General features: G+C 39.5%; 1 protein-coding gene and 1 pseudogene across 2 annotated transcripts in view; one reads left to right on the top strand and one right to left on the bottom strand.

Annotated features, from left to right (window-relative positions):
- GAREM1 (GRB2 associated regulator of MAPK1 subtype 1) overlaps positions 1 to 16,925 on the bottom strand; it is a 198,386-nt gene that overhangs the window by 119,778 nt on the left and 61,683 nt on the right. For both annotated transcript variants that reach the window (XM_042961965.1, XM_042961964.1), the window contains exon 2: positions 2,513 to 2,653. In XM_042961965.1, the coding sequence (XP_042817899.1) occupies positions 2,513 to 2,653 (141 nt within the window). The remainder of the gene's footprint in view (positions 1 to 2,512; positions 2,654 to 16,925) is intronic.
- LOC102970951 lies at positions 16,253 to 16,588 on the top strand (annotated as a pseudogene).

A 16,925-nucleotide genomic window follows, 5' to 3' on the forward strand; every position in this document is an offset into this window, starting at 1 on the left:
ATTGAACATACCATATCTTTCTTCCCAGTGGAAGCTGAATGGCTGTTAATTAATTAATTTTTTTTAACGTTTATTCATTTTTGAGACAGAGAGAGACAGAGCATGAATGGGGGAAGGTCAGAGAGAGAGGGAGACACAGAATCTGAAATAGGCTCCAGGCTCTGAGCTGTCAGCACAGAGCCCGATGCGGGGCACGAACCCAAGGACCGCGAGATGATGACCCTAGTCGAAGTCGGACGCCCAACCGACTGAACCACCCAGGCGCCCCGGCTGTTAATTTAAAAACAATGTTCAAAATAATAAAACATTTACAAATACTTGGGGAAATCTTTTCTTCTGACACTGTGAATGCCCATCCCAGAGCAATGGGTCCCAACCTTGGCTGCATAATTTAACCATAGAATTCAAAATTCTGATGCCCAACCCACACTGGCAACCAACTGAAGCAGAACCTCTGGAGATGGGACCTGGGCACTGGTCATTTTTAAAGCTCTCCAGGTCATTCCATTGCGTAGGTAAGTATGAGATCTCTAGATCAAGCATCTATAGCCGTAAAGAATTATATCTTTTATGTATGGATCCAAAGGATTCACAAAGGAGTTTCAGAACTGGTTTCACTGCCTTGGGGTGCCTGGGTGGCTTAGTCACTTAAAGCGTCTGACTCTTGATTTCCGCTCAGGTCATGATCTGGCGGTTTGTGAGTTTAAGCCCTACTTTGGGCTCTGTGCGGACAGTGCAGAGCCTGCTTGGGATCCTCTCTCTCCCTCTCTGTCCCTCCCCTGCTCACACTCTCTTTCTCTCAAAATAAATAAATAGACTTAAGAAAAAAAAAAAAAGAATTGGTTTCACTGCCTTAACTATAGAGAATAAACAGATGGTTACCAGAGGGGAAGGGGGTGGGGGGAATGGGTAAAATGGGTGAAGGGAATTAAGACTACACTTATCTTGATGAGCACTGAGCAATGTATGGAATTGTTGAATCATTATATTGTACACCTGAAACTAATATAAGGCTATATATTAACTATGCTGGAATTAAATTTTTTTTTTAAAGTTAAAAAAGAAGAATTGGTCTCACTTGTTGAGGAATGTACAGTCTCAACTGGCAAATGAAGATATGTGTGTATCTGTGAATGAAGACTGGGGGCATGTGCTCAATGAGTGTGATACACAAGAAATGTGGAGGCCATATAGGCACAGTAGGGATGCCCGTACCCTCCTGATGCACGGACAGGCTCTGATAAGAGCAAGGCTGAGGAAGCCTAACTCTGGCTGGGGAATGGTGTAAATGGAAAAGTACCCGGTATGTCCAGGAAATAGTGAGGGGACCAATCTAGCTGGATGGAAGGTTCCCTCTTCCGAGTAGAAAAGGTAAGTTTGGAGAAGCAGATTAGACCCAGCCCCTGAGGGCTTTGAGAAACAAGCCAAGGAGTCTGGTGGCAGTTTGGGTCTCTAAGGAGATTTGAGTCAAGGACCAAATGCAAGCATTCCTTGGGGAAGACTGCTTTGATGGGCTACTCACAGTGCGGTCAGGGGAGAGACTAAAACTCAATCTACTATGAGAAGAACGTGCACGTTAGATCAAACTGTATATGTGATGAAGCACAATCTTATACCTTCCCTTTCAGTTTTCCACAAAAGACCAGGAGTTTGGGCTTCCTAGAAACGGCACGGATCCCACCTGTAGTGGGACCCCTTGGCAGGAGAGAGTGGACAGGATGCAGGGTTGGTCTTGTCTTTGTCCCTTTGGCCTGGCTCCAAATTTCACAGTTGTAGTACTTTCTGCTGCTACCTATTCCTCCTTTTTTCATGAAGGCTACTCTTATGGCCAGGAAATAAAGTTCTAGGGGACAAAGTTTCAGGCTAGAGAAATTCTTTCTTATAATTTTTTTTTAATAGGAGTATCTGAGAAGCTGAGTGATCCCGAGGTCATACGGGCAATTGGAAGACTCCTAGGAACAAAAGAAGGGGCCAAACGATTCATTTACTCAATAAATATTGAACACTTACCATTTGCTGCCATTCTAGACAATGGAACTACAGCAAGGTCCCTTTTCCTGATAGGCAACTCTCTGGGCATTGTAGAGGTTTCACTCAAAAACAAAAAGGCAGTCTTGTAAAGCCTTTGAAAGGCTTTTGTAAAGCCAGTCACAAAAGCAACATTTAAGTTGTACCCAGGGTTACTCAGAGACACTGGAGCTCAGAGGCTGTCTACACATATTGACTGCCATCCCAAGACCACGGAGACGTTCTTTGTATTTGTAAAATTTTCATTTTATAAATAGCTGATAAGAATCCACATGTAACTACATGCGTTGATTAGAAGTACTTACGACAAAATGAAACTGAGCTTTCACTGATAAAGTCACCACAAAAAGTGTTTGATTCTTCTTTTTCTATGTCATTATATTCTAGTTTATAGACAAGTCCTATTTTCTCACTGTGGAGGAAAAAGTTAGCATATGCAAGTCCCCTTCTTCTGCCTTTTCTTGCCCCTCGAGAGAAGTTTTACCTGCATAATGTACCGGAATCTCTATCTTTGGCCCAATGACGTAGTGCCCCTCCTCCAGGCTGTGGGCAGTGATAGTGGTCCACTGACGGCACGAATGAATCAGAAGGTAGTCATTTTCCCGCAGCCCTTCTATGCATTCTCCTAGAAAAGATAATTTTATAGGAGAAACTTAGAATTAGCATCTGCTTACTCCACACTCTGCAGTGAAATTTCATGGGTTAAAACTGCACTACTGCGGAACTTGGCAGTTCATCCTAATATGACATAAGTTTGCTTCTGAATTAGCAGTAAGAAGGCATTCCACAACAAGCTGACAATTGTACACAGGATTCCATAAAAATGTTTCCCACTTATCTGCAAAGATATTTTCAAAACCTCATTTTATCTCAATGACTGTTTGCAAGGATACTAAAAGTTATTAAGTGCCAACAAAGTGTTAGGCACTATTTAGATGCTTTGCACATATTATTTCATGTGATACAATAATATTATGAGGTAGATATTGTCCCCTCTCTACAGGTGGCAAAAAAATCAAGATTCAGAATGTTAAGTAATATGTCTAAGCTCACAGATTTAATAAGCAGAAAAGTGAGGATTCGGGGCTAGGTCAGACTGATTCTAAAGCTTATGCTCTTAATCGTTAAAATACAACCACCAAAATACATAATAAACCTATCTCTCTGTTGAAATACTGGTTGAAATTAGATGCCAGAATCTCCTTTTAAATTTTGTGTGTTTTGCCAGTTCTCTCTGGCCCCCTACCAAACTTCCCAATCAATTAAAAATAATGAAGCTTTATAGAATGCAAATGAAATTATTTTTCATTTCGATATCTTCTGAGGTATATTTTTAGCATTTGAACCAATGACAAGTTATTTCAAAAGAAAAATCCATCCCCTGAAACTTAAAAGACATTTTTTAAGACGCTGAAATGATCCGTCTCATGAATCCTGGTTTAGTAATTCTAAGTGCTCAGATAATGCCTGAAAAGGCTAATTTCTTTATACAGAAAATAATTAGCCTTTTTTATTTTTGATGCTTATTATATTGTAATAATCAAGAGTCAGTGATATAATTGTATGTTTTGAAATGGAATTTATAGCTCACTTAAAAATTCTTAAAAGTTTCACTGCTTCTATAATAAAAAAAAAGTAGAGGAGGCTGTAATGATCAATTTGGTTACCACAATCATAAGCCATCAAATTTGTTTCCAATCCAGTAAGGCCACAGTCTTTAAAAAAAAGTCTTCATACAAGAATACTCTATTGTTGTTGCAGGAGATACAAATGGGATGGGAGAAGAAGAAACAGATCTGGAAACAGAGGTATCCTAGTAGGAATGAGAAGGTCCAATTCACCAGGGGGAACTTTCCAAACCAGATTCCCCTGCCCCTCTCACTTTGGGGGACCAGGTTCATAAAGACAGCTCTCGAGGAGACTGCTGGTACTTATGAGCCCGTTGTGTCCCCCTCAAGCATGTTAGGGCAGGAAAGAAAGATCTGGAACTGCTGCTCCATAGGAGCAATCGTAGGGCCACCCTTAAGGCTCCCCACCAGGGGGCAGGCAGGTGGGAAGGGCACACTGACATCAGGCAGGCATTATAAGCACAGGCCTTGAAGCCCAACAGATCTGGTCTAGTCAAAGCTCTGCTCCGGGGTGCCTGGGTGGCTCAGTCGGTTAAGCGGCTGACTTCCGCTCAGGTCATGATCTCGCGGTCTGTGAGTTCGAGTCCCGCGTCGGGCTCTGTGCTGACAGCTCAGAGCCTGGAGCCTGTTTCAGATTCTGTGTCTCCCTCTCTCTGACCCTCCCCCGTTCATGCTCTGTCTCTCTCTGTCTCAAAAATAAATAAACGTTAAAAAAAAAATTAAAAAAAAAAAAAAGCTCTGCTCCTCACCACTCTGTGGTCTTGGGTAGAAACCCTCCTACTTCAGAGTGGTTGTGAAGATACACAGTGACAGACATGGAAAATGTGTAGCACCAAATCTATCACATTATGTTAGGAGTGGTTAGGAAACATCGGCTATTAATCTCATTTACTGTAAGCTTTTTCTCCCTAGAATTAACACTCTAATTCAGGTCGTGTTATCCCCTTACAGGTGAGGAAATGACCTTCAGAGCAAGTCAGGAAACTTGCCTATCACTCTGTAGCAGAAACGGACTTTGGGGTTCCTCTACCTCTCTCCCTGTTCTTTCCACACCACATGGACTTTTGCCTTGAAAACGGCCAACGATAATCCAAACAACAGGGAGAAACTGACCCTCAGCTCCAAGTCTCACTCATTCACTGAATCAGTATGACAGGCACTGTTCCCAGCACCTGGGAAACATTTGTGAACAAACAGAGATCCCTGCCATCCAGGATGCTTACGATCCAAGGAAGAAGCGAGACGGTATCAGCAACAAAAAAAGAATAATTAAATTATGAATTCATTAGAAAGTGAAAGGTGCTATGGGAAATGGAAAAAGTGAAGGGTAAGAGAATCAGGACTATGGTATATAAGAAAGAAGAGTTTTGCACGGTTATCATTTTGAGATATTCATTTACCCAACAAACATGTCTCCGCTTATTTGTTTAGCTTTTTCTAAACACAGCTTGAGGAATAACTAACATACAAAGAACTGCACATATTTAATGTGTACGATCAGATGACTGTCAAACATTTATTTATGGAGGCTCTTTCACGCACAAAGCACTGGAAGAGTGGGCAAAGATGTAAAGACAGCGTGGTGTCTGCATTCGAGAAGCTGACATTCTCTTGGCGAGATGTATTCACACGTAATTTTATGTAAGGTAGGACAGGCTGGGTGCTACGCAAGAGAAATAAGAAATCTGGAGTGGAGACGGGGACTTTAGCAGAGAAGACCAAGAAAATGTCAAGAGGAATATATAGTTTTGGGGCTCGTCCTTCCTTCATGGATGAGCTGGGCTCAGAAAGCAGGTGGGCAGTGGGGAGTCAGAGAAGGGGTTGGGATAAGAGAACGGCCAAAGCTCCGCTTTAGGAAAATTAACCTGGCAATACTATAAAAGCTGGATCGGAGAAGGGAGAAAACAGAGCCACGGGGTGTATGCAGGAAACTCAGAGGGAAAACACACCACCATTCGGGGAAAAAAGAAATGTCGTTTTCCGCAACTAAACGGTTATATCATACAACTGTTTTAATTTTATTCCACAGTGGGCTCTAAAGAGGCAGCCAAGAAACAATTGCAGTCAAGTTAATCAAAATGAAAATTTAATGTTAAATCCTACTGCTAGCTGCTAGTAAACAGTCTGTCAAGAGGATTCAGAATGATTTTCGAAGCTATAAAGTAGTAAGAAACCAGGGCCTGTTTTTGAGCTTATGTCTTTTTTGTTTTTTTTAACAACTGCCTGCTTCAGGCAAAATAAGTTTCACAAAAATTGTCTAGAAGTAAAACTTAATATAATCACTTAAAATGTCCTAGGGGAGGCCACTAATAGAGGCACTACATTAAATGAATTCATAAAGTAAACATTTTTGTGACATAATTAGCCTGTTGCTTAACTACTATATATAACATGCTAAAACTTATATATTTAGCTCAAAGATGTAGTGACAAGAAGTCTAAAAGCAATGTGTGTTAAATTCCAAAATATGTTACTGCCATCCTGAAACTTCCCCACATCTAGCATGCTTCTGGGATATGCTCTATTTGCCTGGTTTGACCTTGATCCCCTCAACATTAAGTCTTACACACCTATTTAAATTATTTTTAATGCTAGGAAAACTAGAATCCATGAATCCTGCTAAGTATGCTTTAAAAAAAAAACAAATAAAAAATTATAAATAAGTATTTATAAGCTGGAAATGCATAAATTCTCCTCCTGTGGCTGGTGGCCTTTATAATCTCCTGATGCACCTTTCTGATTTCTCCTTGTTACCTTCATGGTTCACCCCCCCTCCCCCCCCGCCCTTTCACACATTAGCTATAACTGTAGGAGTTAATCAAGTTCACCATTTCTCTTTCCTTCACAATCTTACACACCCCGCACGGACTCAATTAGTTACGGACAACTCGCAAATGCATGCTCTCAGTTACCAACTTGTATGCAGCGCTCTTTGTCCAGGCTTTATCTTCTACACTTTTCTACCTGGATGTCCCCATGCTGATTCATTCAGCCATCCTACATTCATCCAACAAACACGTACTGAGCACCAGCTATGTTCTAGAACCTGGAGATACAGTATTGAGCTAAGTACCTGCTCTCATGGAGTTGACCTCTTGGCTGGGCTTTCAATCACCATTTTTCACTCTTTCAATTTATTTAAATATTGCTGTAGATTAAACTTCCAAGAATACAGCACGGCTCATCAGACTGATTCTTCTACTGACATCTGCCTTTAGTGGTTCTCATTCATACAGAACGAGGCCTGAATTCCTTGGCTCAAGACTCAAGGTCCTCATGATTGTAGATCATCAAAATATTGGGAGATCATCAGAATAGAAGACCTATATCCCCACACCATACACTAGAGCCCAAAGGACCTGTTCTCTGTGCCACACACACAGTGCAGTCTCACTCACCTGGGCCCCCTCGCTTTCTTTCCTTGGTCCGAGCCTTATCTCCAATCCTCATTTACTCACTAGTCATCATACTCATTTTTGAAAGACCAGCTCAAATGCCACCTTCATGAAGGCATTCCTGATACGAATCCTAATATTTTCCATTTAAAATGCGGCAATTTTGTAATTTTGCTAATATTCTATGCCGAATTTATAACCTTCTGACATTTTAATGTTTATGTATGTTTAAATGGCATAATAAAAATAATTTAACTATACAGGAATTATACGCATTTTTTTTTCCTTTTGAAATTGGTCTATATACATTTCGTCAATTTTGAGAATCACGGTTATAAGGACAAAGTACAAGGATAATTCAAGACTATAAAGACTGATAGACAAGATCCTCTCTAAACTTCCTGGTCTTACTAGCATCCACAGCAATGCCATGGAGTGGCCCAGATTCGCTGCCCCACGGTTCTATTTTGCTTTTTAAATATTCAGATATAATGTTTACATTTATTTAGAGTATTTTCCCCCACAGGGCGTCTGGGTGGCTCAGTCAGTTAAGTGTCCAACTTTTGCTCAGGTGATGATCTCATGGTTCACAGGTCTGACCCCTGCATCAGGCTCTGCGCTGACAGCTCAGAGCCTGGAGCCTGCTTCAGATTCTGTATCTCCCTCTCTCTCTGTCTCTCGCCCACTCACACTCTGTCTCTCTTGCTCTCAAAAATAAAGAACATTAAAAAAAAATTTTAGAATATTTTCCCATAGACACTGAATCTTATGTTTTTATGCAGCTTGTACCTATTCTAGCATTGTTTAACTTGTAATTAAATTGATTACATTTGAATATACTGAATCAGTATATGACTATAGTGCCTTTATATATGAATTACATAGAATATATCTCAATCAAGTCAAACAGTTGTATAATGTCTATAACAGTAGAATCCAAATTTCTATTAAATGCTTTTTTATTTTTAAATATGAAGCACAGTGTACTTGGATGACAATGTATAATGTTTTAATATTAAATCTGTCAATTTACTGCTGATGGATTTTCTGTTAAAGTTGGGCTGAGAACAACACAGACACATACCCACGTTGGTTTGGTGTTTTGCTATCTTCATGGCACAAAGAACAAATGTGTGATTTTACACAATTCTCTAAGTTGTGTTGTGATTTTGGCAGCTCTTATATTAAAGTGTTTTTTTTTTTAATTTTCCACATTTGTCTCTCTTTTTCTTAGTGTTGGCATCTCACACCAGAGTAACACGTTTGGTCAGCAATTTGGGGCTGTATCTCCACAGAAGGCATGCACTTTTAATCCTTTCAACTCTCAGAATACCCGACTTTCCAATTTGCATGGCAAACATATAATCTTATATTGCTGATTATCTTTCTTTTTAAACTATGGCTTTATCTTCATTTAGCATGGTCTCTTCTCAGCATGTGAGGAGAATCGTGTCTGTGGTGGATATTCATGTATTTGTTGACTGATTAATGAAACCCCATTGAAATAATCTGATTTGTTAATACACGTGTAATGAGAATCAGATTTACTGAACTTGGGATCATTTTTATCTGTTTGGATAGAAACTGCTCCTTATGTTGTAGCTAAATCTATCAACAATGGGTAAATTAATACGTTTTATGGTATCTGTTACTATTTACTACAAATCTAATTTAGCAGTGGTGCATTGTTTTATTTTACTAATGTTAAAAGAAAAGCTGGTCAAGTGACAACACAGCACTTTACCTCCTCATTGTTAACAAATAGTGTTGTTTCATTTTTTGTGTGTTTATTTTTAAGAGAGATGGAGACAGAGTGCAAGTGGGGGAGGGGCAGAGAGAAAGAGGGAGAGAGACAGAGAATCTGAAGAGGCTCCGGGCTCCGAGATGTCAGCACAGAGTCCAACGTGGGGCTCAAACTCACGGACCATGAGATCATGACCTGAGCCGAAGTCAGACGCTTAACCGACTGAGCCACCCAGGCGCGCCCCGTACAGTGTTGTTTAATTTTAATTAGGTGTTTACTTGATCTTATAATCCTTTTCATGTAGACAGGAACCCTACTGAGTCAGTCATACACTCAAACCACTGCATTTCTCTTGCAACTTAAACTCTTTTTTTAAAGTTTTATTGAAAAATAATTGACACACATCACTATGTAAGTTTAAAGTGTACAGACTGATGTCTGATGTATGTAAATTGTGAAATGACCATTAACATCCATCATCTCATGTAGATACCATAAAAAGAAAAAACATTTCTTCTTGTGTTAACAACTTCCCTGTTGTTAATGACATCCCTAGCACTGATTTTTCTTATAACTGGAAGTGTGTACCTTCTGACCACTTTCCTCCAATCCCCCGTCCCCATTCCATTAAAAAAAAAATACCTTCAACAGCAGGGGCTGAGTACCAGCCAGGTTTCCTCTTCTTCTGACTCCTCCTGTAGTTAAGGGGTGCCACGTCCCTGTGTGAGCAGAAATGACATTTTCTACTTTCTGTCCCTACCCGTGAAAAATGCCTACAAACCATCCTCTATGCTCTTTTCTCAGGCAAGGGCTGAATACTGATTACAAGGAAGACCTCGGAGCGAGCTGAAGATAGCAGAGCTGCCGGCAGTATGGGCTCCTGAATCGACACACAGTGGAGCCAACCACCTGCCCGTGCCCTCACCGCACCCTGAGCCGGGATGTGAGAAATAAACTTCGACTGGGATGTCGTGGCAGTGATGTGTTGTAGTTTTCCTTTTTCGTTTCAGTGGTTAGATTACGTTAACTAAAACATCTACATGCATGACCTTCGACACCAGCAAAGACTCCCGATTATAGTGATCACAAAGGTTTTGTTACAGAGGCTATTCCTTCTAAGTCCTCTTCAGAAATACAAAACTTGAATTTGCCAAGGTGGCTTGGACGTAGACTAAAAATTCCTTTCCTCATTCTTTTAGTTACATCTTATCCCATAAGCTGAGGGATATAATTTAATGCTGCTTACTTAGCATCCTCAAACACTGTCAGTATGTAAAGTCTTAGGTGTTTTTTCCAAACCAGCAATATTTACTGTGAGAAGAGAACATGGCACTATGATAATGTTTCTTTGTCCCAGGGGCACCTGGGTGGCTCAGTCGGTTAAGCATCCGACTTCGGCTCAGGTCATGATCTCACGGTTCATGAGTTCGAGCCCCACGTCGGGCTCTGTGCTGACAGCTCAGAGCCTGAAGCCTGCTTCGGATTCTGTGACTCCCTCTCTCTGCCCCTCCCCTGCTCACACTCTGTCTCTCTCTCTCAAAAATAAACATTAAAAAAAAATTAAAAAAAGAGTTCTTTGTCCCAAAGAACTACAATCCAAATGACATGACATGGTAAGTAAAAAAAGGATATGGGGGGTGGGGGTGGGGAGGTAAAGGAGGAAGAAGAGATGATGTCATAGCAAATTGCTCTAAGACAGTTAAAGAACAATCATGAAACCATGAAATTAAAATGTTGTCTGCAATGAAAAAGCAGTAAGGTGTTCCAATGAGAAAGTAATAGAAGGGAAGGAAAATCCTAAAAGAATTAACTAATTAGTAACTAATCAAGAGACAGAAAATATAAAAGGGTCAGGGAGGATGTGGTTATTTTATGTGCCTTATTACTAAAGCACAGGTAATAATTTTGAAATCTGTGGAAAAGAAAGCTCTAGGAAGAAAAGAAACTGTTTTTAGCCTAATGGCTGAAGTATTTATAAGAAAGAGAAGGACAGGACAGGAAGGATCAGGCATAGGTATTAATCAAATACAGGTATCTGAAGTCACTTGATAAGAGCTTCTCAAAACTCATAGAAAAGAGTAAACAAAAATAAAGCTGGCACAGACACCAAGAACACAAAGGACAATGGGTGTCGTACCCCTGGGCAGGCACAATGAACAATTTTAGCCACCTATAACCGTCCCCTACTCCAAATACTGAACAACAGAACGATCCTCCGATGACGGGCACACACCTGCATCTCCACATTCATCCGCTTCAACAGGACAGTCCTTTTCTGGGCGATGGCATCTTATGACCGCTAAGATGCATCTTGTGGAACAGAGAAAAGCCTTGTGGATGGATGTGGGGTGGGAACAGTAGACAACAGCATTTACTTGAGCTTAGCTGCTGTCCAGTTCTAAACACTTCTCAATTGAGAGCATGTCTGCTTCTCTAGTCCTGCCTCTGTGTGTCACAGGAGGAACCTACAGCCCTGAGGAAGACTTTGGCTCTGACCCTGGGCCACATAGCCCTTGTAATCTTCTGGGGACCTGGAAAAACTCTAGTGGCTGGGAGGGGAAGGGCAACACATCGACCACTGAAATCAGAATCTCTCAGTGAAGTCCAGAGACCTGCATGTCCTGAAATTTCCTTGGGTATCCTATTGTGCAGCCCAGGTTCAGAGCACAACCAAGGCAGTTAAGTGCACAGGCCCTGGGGAGACATCACCCACCGGGGACTCCTTTCTTGCACCTATTGTGAGAAGGGGGCAAGATAAAACTTATCAGGTGCTACAAAGCATTAGCCACATAGTAAGCTCTCCAAAAGTGCAATTACTATTATTATCCTCAGATACCTAACGTTACAGGATTTTCTCAGGCTATGACACTTGCATAGCATGTATTGTCTACTTTTTTATATAGTTTTTGCATTTTGCAGTAATTAAAAAGTAGCCTGTGTTATTTAGCATTTTATGGATACACATCGTATTTCTCCAATTAGACTGTGACATTTTTGGGTGGCAAGGACTTTTCTTGTTTTCTTACCAGCCCAGGGTCATACACCCAGCTGTTATCAGTAAAAGCATCACTGATGATTATTTGACATGGTTATTTAACTATTAAGTTCCCACAAATTGACACATTGAGCTAGCAGATGAAATTAAAGGTATTTTCCTCTTTGTCTTCATTTCACCATAAAGAATAAGGGCAATTCTATTTTCTCAGACTTCATTTTGTATTTAAGCCTTTTTAAAAAACCAGGTTATTATTGGGGAGCCTGGGTGGCTCTGTCGATTGAGCATCTGACTTCGGCTCTGGTTCAAATCCCATGTTGGGCTCTGTGCTGACAGCTCAGAGTCTGGAGCCTGCTTCGGATTCTGTGTCTCCCTCTCTCTCTGTCCCTTCCCTCCTTGCGTGCTATCTCTCTCTCAAAAATAAGTAAACATTAAAAAAATTTTTTAAAAACCCAGGTTATTATTTCAGGCTACTAGGAAGCTTTTCATCAAGAATGTTGACTTAATGAGAAGAACTTGTAGCAGTTTTTCTGTCACGATTCAACTCTAATTAGAAAGTGGCAGAAATTACTAGATATCCACCAATATTTCACTCACTCCTTGTCCTTGGTAATAATCCCCTTATATTAGCTGGGCACATGGCTGCCCAGAATACAGAATAATGTTCCCACCTGCATAGCAAGTAGGTTATAACACTGTTAACTAAGTAATAGTCAATAGGATATAGTGGAAATGTGCAAGTTCCAAGATGTATTTTTTAAAAATAGCTTTCATATACCAGAAAATTCACTAACTAAAATTTATAATTCAATGGCTTCAGTATATTCACAGAGTTGTGCGAACACCACAATCTAATTATAGACTATGTCTATCACCCCAAAAGAAACCTCATATCCATTACGTCATTTCCTACTCCCCCAGCCCAGCCTGAGGCAACCACTAATCTATTCTTTGTCTATAAATTTACCCATTCTGGACATTTCATATAAATGGAATTATAAAACGTGACCTTTTGTGCCCAGCTTCTTAGCATAATATTTCCAAGGTACATCTATGTTGTAGCATATATCAACACTTCATTCCTTTTTGGCCAAATAGTATTTGATTGTATGGATGTATCATATTTTATTTATCCACTCATCAGATGATGGACATTTGGACAGTTTACAGTTTTGGTAGTTAGAGCATGCTGCTGATATGGACATGGGTGTACAAGTTTTTGTGTGGACGTGTTTTCATTTCTCTTGGAAATATACCTAGTGGTAGAACTGTTAGGTCACGTGGTAACTCTGTATTTAACTTTTTTGAGAACTCCCAGACTGTTTTCCAAATTGGCTGCACCATTTTACATTCTCACCAGCAAAGAATGAGGGTTCCAATTTCTCCACATACTCTCCCACACTTAATGGTATTACCCATCTTTTTATTATAGCCATCTTAGTGGTTGTGACATATGTCTCACTGTCCTTTTGATTTGTGTTTACCAAATGATGAGCGATGCTGAGCCTCTTTTCACGTGCTTATTGGCCACTCCTCTATCTTTTTTGGAAAAAATGTTTATTCAAATCCTTTGCCCAAGTTTAAATTTGTTTATTTATCTTTACTGTTGAATTCTTAATAGTTTTCTGTATAATCTGCATACAAGTTCCTTATCAGATACATGATTTGCCAACATTTTCTTTCATTACAGGGACTGTCCTTTCACTTTCTTGCTAGTGTCCTTTGGACCACAACATTAAAAAATTTTTGAAGTCTTTTTTTTTTTTTTTGGTCATTTGTGTTTTTGGTGTCTGATGTGAAAAAGTGTTGCCTTAACCTAAGGTCATGAAGATTTATGCCTACATTTTATGGGCTTTAGTTCTTACATATTTACATTTGTGACCCATTTTGAGTTAATTTTTGTGCATGTTGTGAGTAGGCATCCCTCTTCATTCCTTCGAATGTGGATACCCGGCTGTCTGAGCACCAATTGAAAACTTTCTTCATTGAACTGTCTTGTCTCCTTGTCAAAAAATCAATTGACCGTAAGTGTAAGGGTTTATTTTTAAATGTAAGGGTTTATTTCATCTTAAATGTAAGGGTATTTCTATCCTCATGCCAGTACCAGAATGTCTTAATTACTGTAGCTTTGTAAGAAGTTTTAAAATTGGGAATGTGAGTCTTCCAACTTTGTTCTTCAAGACTGTTGTGGCTTTTCTGGGTCCTTTGTATTTCCATATGAACTTAATGGATCAGCCTGTCAAATTTTTGGCCCTAAAAAACCACGCTGGGATATTTTGATAGTAACTGTGTCCAACCTATCAATTTGGGGAGGATTATCATCTTAACAATATTAACTCTTTTGATCCATGAACATGGAATGTCTTTGGATTTATTTAGATCTTTATTTCAATGAGGTTTTGTAGTTTTCAGTGTGCAAGGCATGCATTTCTTTTGTTAAATTTATTCCTAAGTATTTCATTCTTTTTGATGGTATTACAAATAGAACTTTTTAAATTTCATTTTTGGAGTATTCATTGCTAGTGTCAAGAAGCACAATTAATTTCTGTATATTAATCCTTTATAACCTGAAATCTTACTGAACTTGTTCATTAGTTCTAATAGCTTTTGTTTGTTTATTTATTTATTGTAGATTCCTTAGGGTTTTCTATATACAAGTTCATGTCATCTGCAAAGAAAGTTTACTTCTTCCTTTCCAATCTGGATGCTATGTTTTTTTCTTTTGCTTACGTAATGACTCTGACTAGAATCTCCAGCACGACACTGAGGTGGCAACCATGATGTATGTTTGGAGAGGATGTGCCCTTCTCTCCCCTTTATTCTTCCTGATAGATGGACTGTGGATGTGATTACTGGAGCTGGAATGGTACGACCATTTGGGACTTTGAAGGGAACTTAGGACCAGAACTGAATCCGTGACATGGCAACAATTGAAAAGAAACCTGGGTCCCTGCCACCCTGGGCAACATGCCAACCTATGGTTTTTGTTTTTGGGTCTCTGTGATTTACAGCCAAACCCAAGCCCAAATTGATACAGGGGTATTAGAATAAAGTAAGAATTGTGGTGCCTGCATTATTCAATCAAAATATATGGACTAGTTTCAAAAAAGAAAAGAATTTTTGATTTTTTAGAAAAAACCAATAGTCTTAAAGGTGGCTATATAAGGAAGTACTGTCTAAGCCTGGCTCCTGGTTGTAAAATCTGAACAATGTCTGGTATCTTTTCTTGTTGTTGTTTTAACTTCAAAATAATGCCACAGAGTTTAGAGGAATAGCATTCCTCAATATTATGCTTCTGATAATTTCTTTCAAGCTTCCTAACTCTGTGATTGTAGGGGCTATATTACCAACCACTCAAGTTTACTTCATAATTATTACTCAAAAATCACTAAAAAGGGGCACCTGGGTGGCTCAGTTGGTTAGGTGACTGACTTCGGCTCAGGTCATGATCTCACAGTTCGTGAGTTCAAGCCCCGCATCGGGCTCTGTGCTGACGGCTCAGAGCCTGCAGCCTACTTCAGATTCTGTGTCTTCCCCTCTCTCTACCCCTCCCCTGCTCATGCTCTGTGTCTCTCTGTCTCTCAATAATAAATAAATGTTAAAAAAAAATTTTTAAAAACACTAAAAACATTATCACCCATTTAATAGGCCTCTTTATTTGTATCTAATTACAGATAGGAATGATATATTAACTCACATTTGGATGGTTACATTAACATAGATTATGAGCTTTGGCTTTAAATTATTTATGAAACCAAATCAGGGACATGGCTCTAAGGTGAGCATCCGAATGCAGAGAGAAAAATAATGTGTTTTTAGATTAATGGCAAAAAAAAAAAAGTTTATGAGGAATACAGATGAAACAACTTCCCTGGAATTTACCATCAATAGGAGAATTAGTATCAGCATTAAGTACTTCAGTGATATCACAAGGAGAGTACCACAGAAAGGAAATCACTCCACAGCCTGCCAGTTTTGTATCCAGTTGACCATTACTACGAATAAAGATCCAGTAACTACCTCTCAACTCCTTCCCTTGCATCTCACGTTGGCTATGAACCTGCAGCACAGAAACTCTAGTTATTTCTGCTAAGTAGCTGCTTGTCTTCTGAAAATGTGTACGAATGTAAAAGAAAGCAACTTAATTCTTTGAATCATAATCTACAATAATATGCCAACTCAATCAGAGAGGTTTTCTTTCCTTTGAAGCCTCCAGGATATTTTTATTTTGGGAAAATATTCTGATTAAGTTAAAACAAATATGTGCTGTCATACCACGTTGACTAATCCAAAAGTGGTTTCCAGCTCCTTTACTGACTAAAAGTATCAAAAGTTCAGAAAGATAAAACAAATGCTAAGTATTTAAATCCCCTTAGCAACTCTTTCCTTTCTCGCTCTCAGCCATTTTGGCAGCTGCTTTTGGTTGACGCTGTTTGGAACCTAAGGCAGGAAGGCACATGGTATGGTGACCACAAAGAAGGCGAAAAAGTTTCTAGAGTCGATCAGCTCTAGCCTCCAACTCATTATGAAAAGTGGATAGCACAGACTTTGAAAATGAGCAAACATGGCAAAGCAAAACTGGTGTCCTCACCAACAACCATCCAGCCTTGAGGAAATCTTAAATAGAATACTACACCATGTCGGCCAAGACTGGTGTCGATTACTACAGTGTAACACTGAACAGGGCACAGCACGTGGGAAATACTGAAGAGTATGCACACATATAGAGTATGCTATCATTGATCCAGGTGATTCAGATATCATTAGAAGCATGCCAGAACAGACTGGTGAAAAGTGAATCATGCACAAGTTTTCTTTAATAAAACTGGCCAGAGCTGGTTTTTTAAAAAATAAATAAATCTCCATAACACCTGTCTTCACCTGAGTGCTATGCATGGAACAACTAGGTCACCTTCTCGTCTCCCCAGCTAGATCATGTTTACATTCCAAAGGACTGATGGGCATAGACCAGGTCTATAATAAGTGCTTTATGAATGAACAGTCTTGGATAGAAAATGGTGAGCATTCACATCAAATACGTCTAAGTATAAATTAAGCACTCAGATTTTATTTAACATTTAAACACTTCGAGGAAAGCAGAGTATTTAGAAAAGACTATTTTTTTTAGTATCTCC

Source organism: Panthera tigris, chromosome D3, assembly GCF_018350195.1.
Source record: "Panthera tigris isolate Pti1 chromosome D3, P.tigris_Pti1_mat1.1, whole genome shotgun sequence".
Taxonomy (NCBI): domain Eukaryota; kingdom Metazoa; phylum Chordata; class Mammalia; order Carnivora; family Felidae; genus Panthera; species Panthera tigris.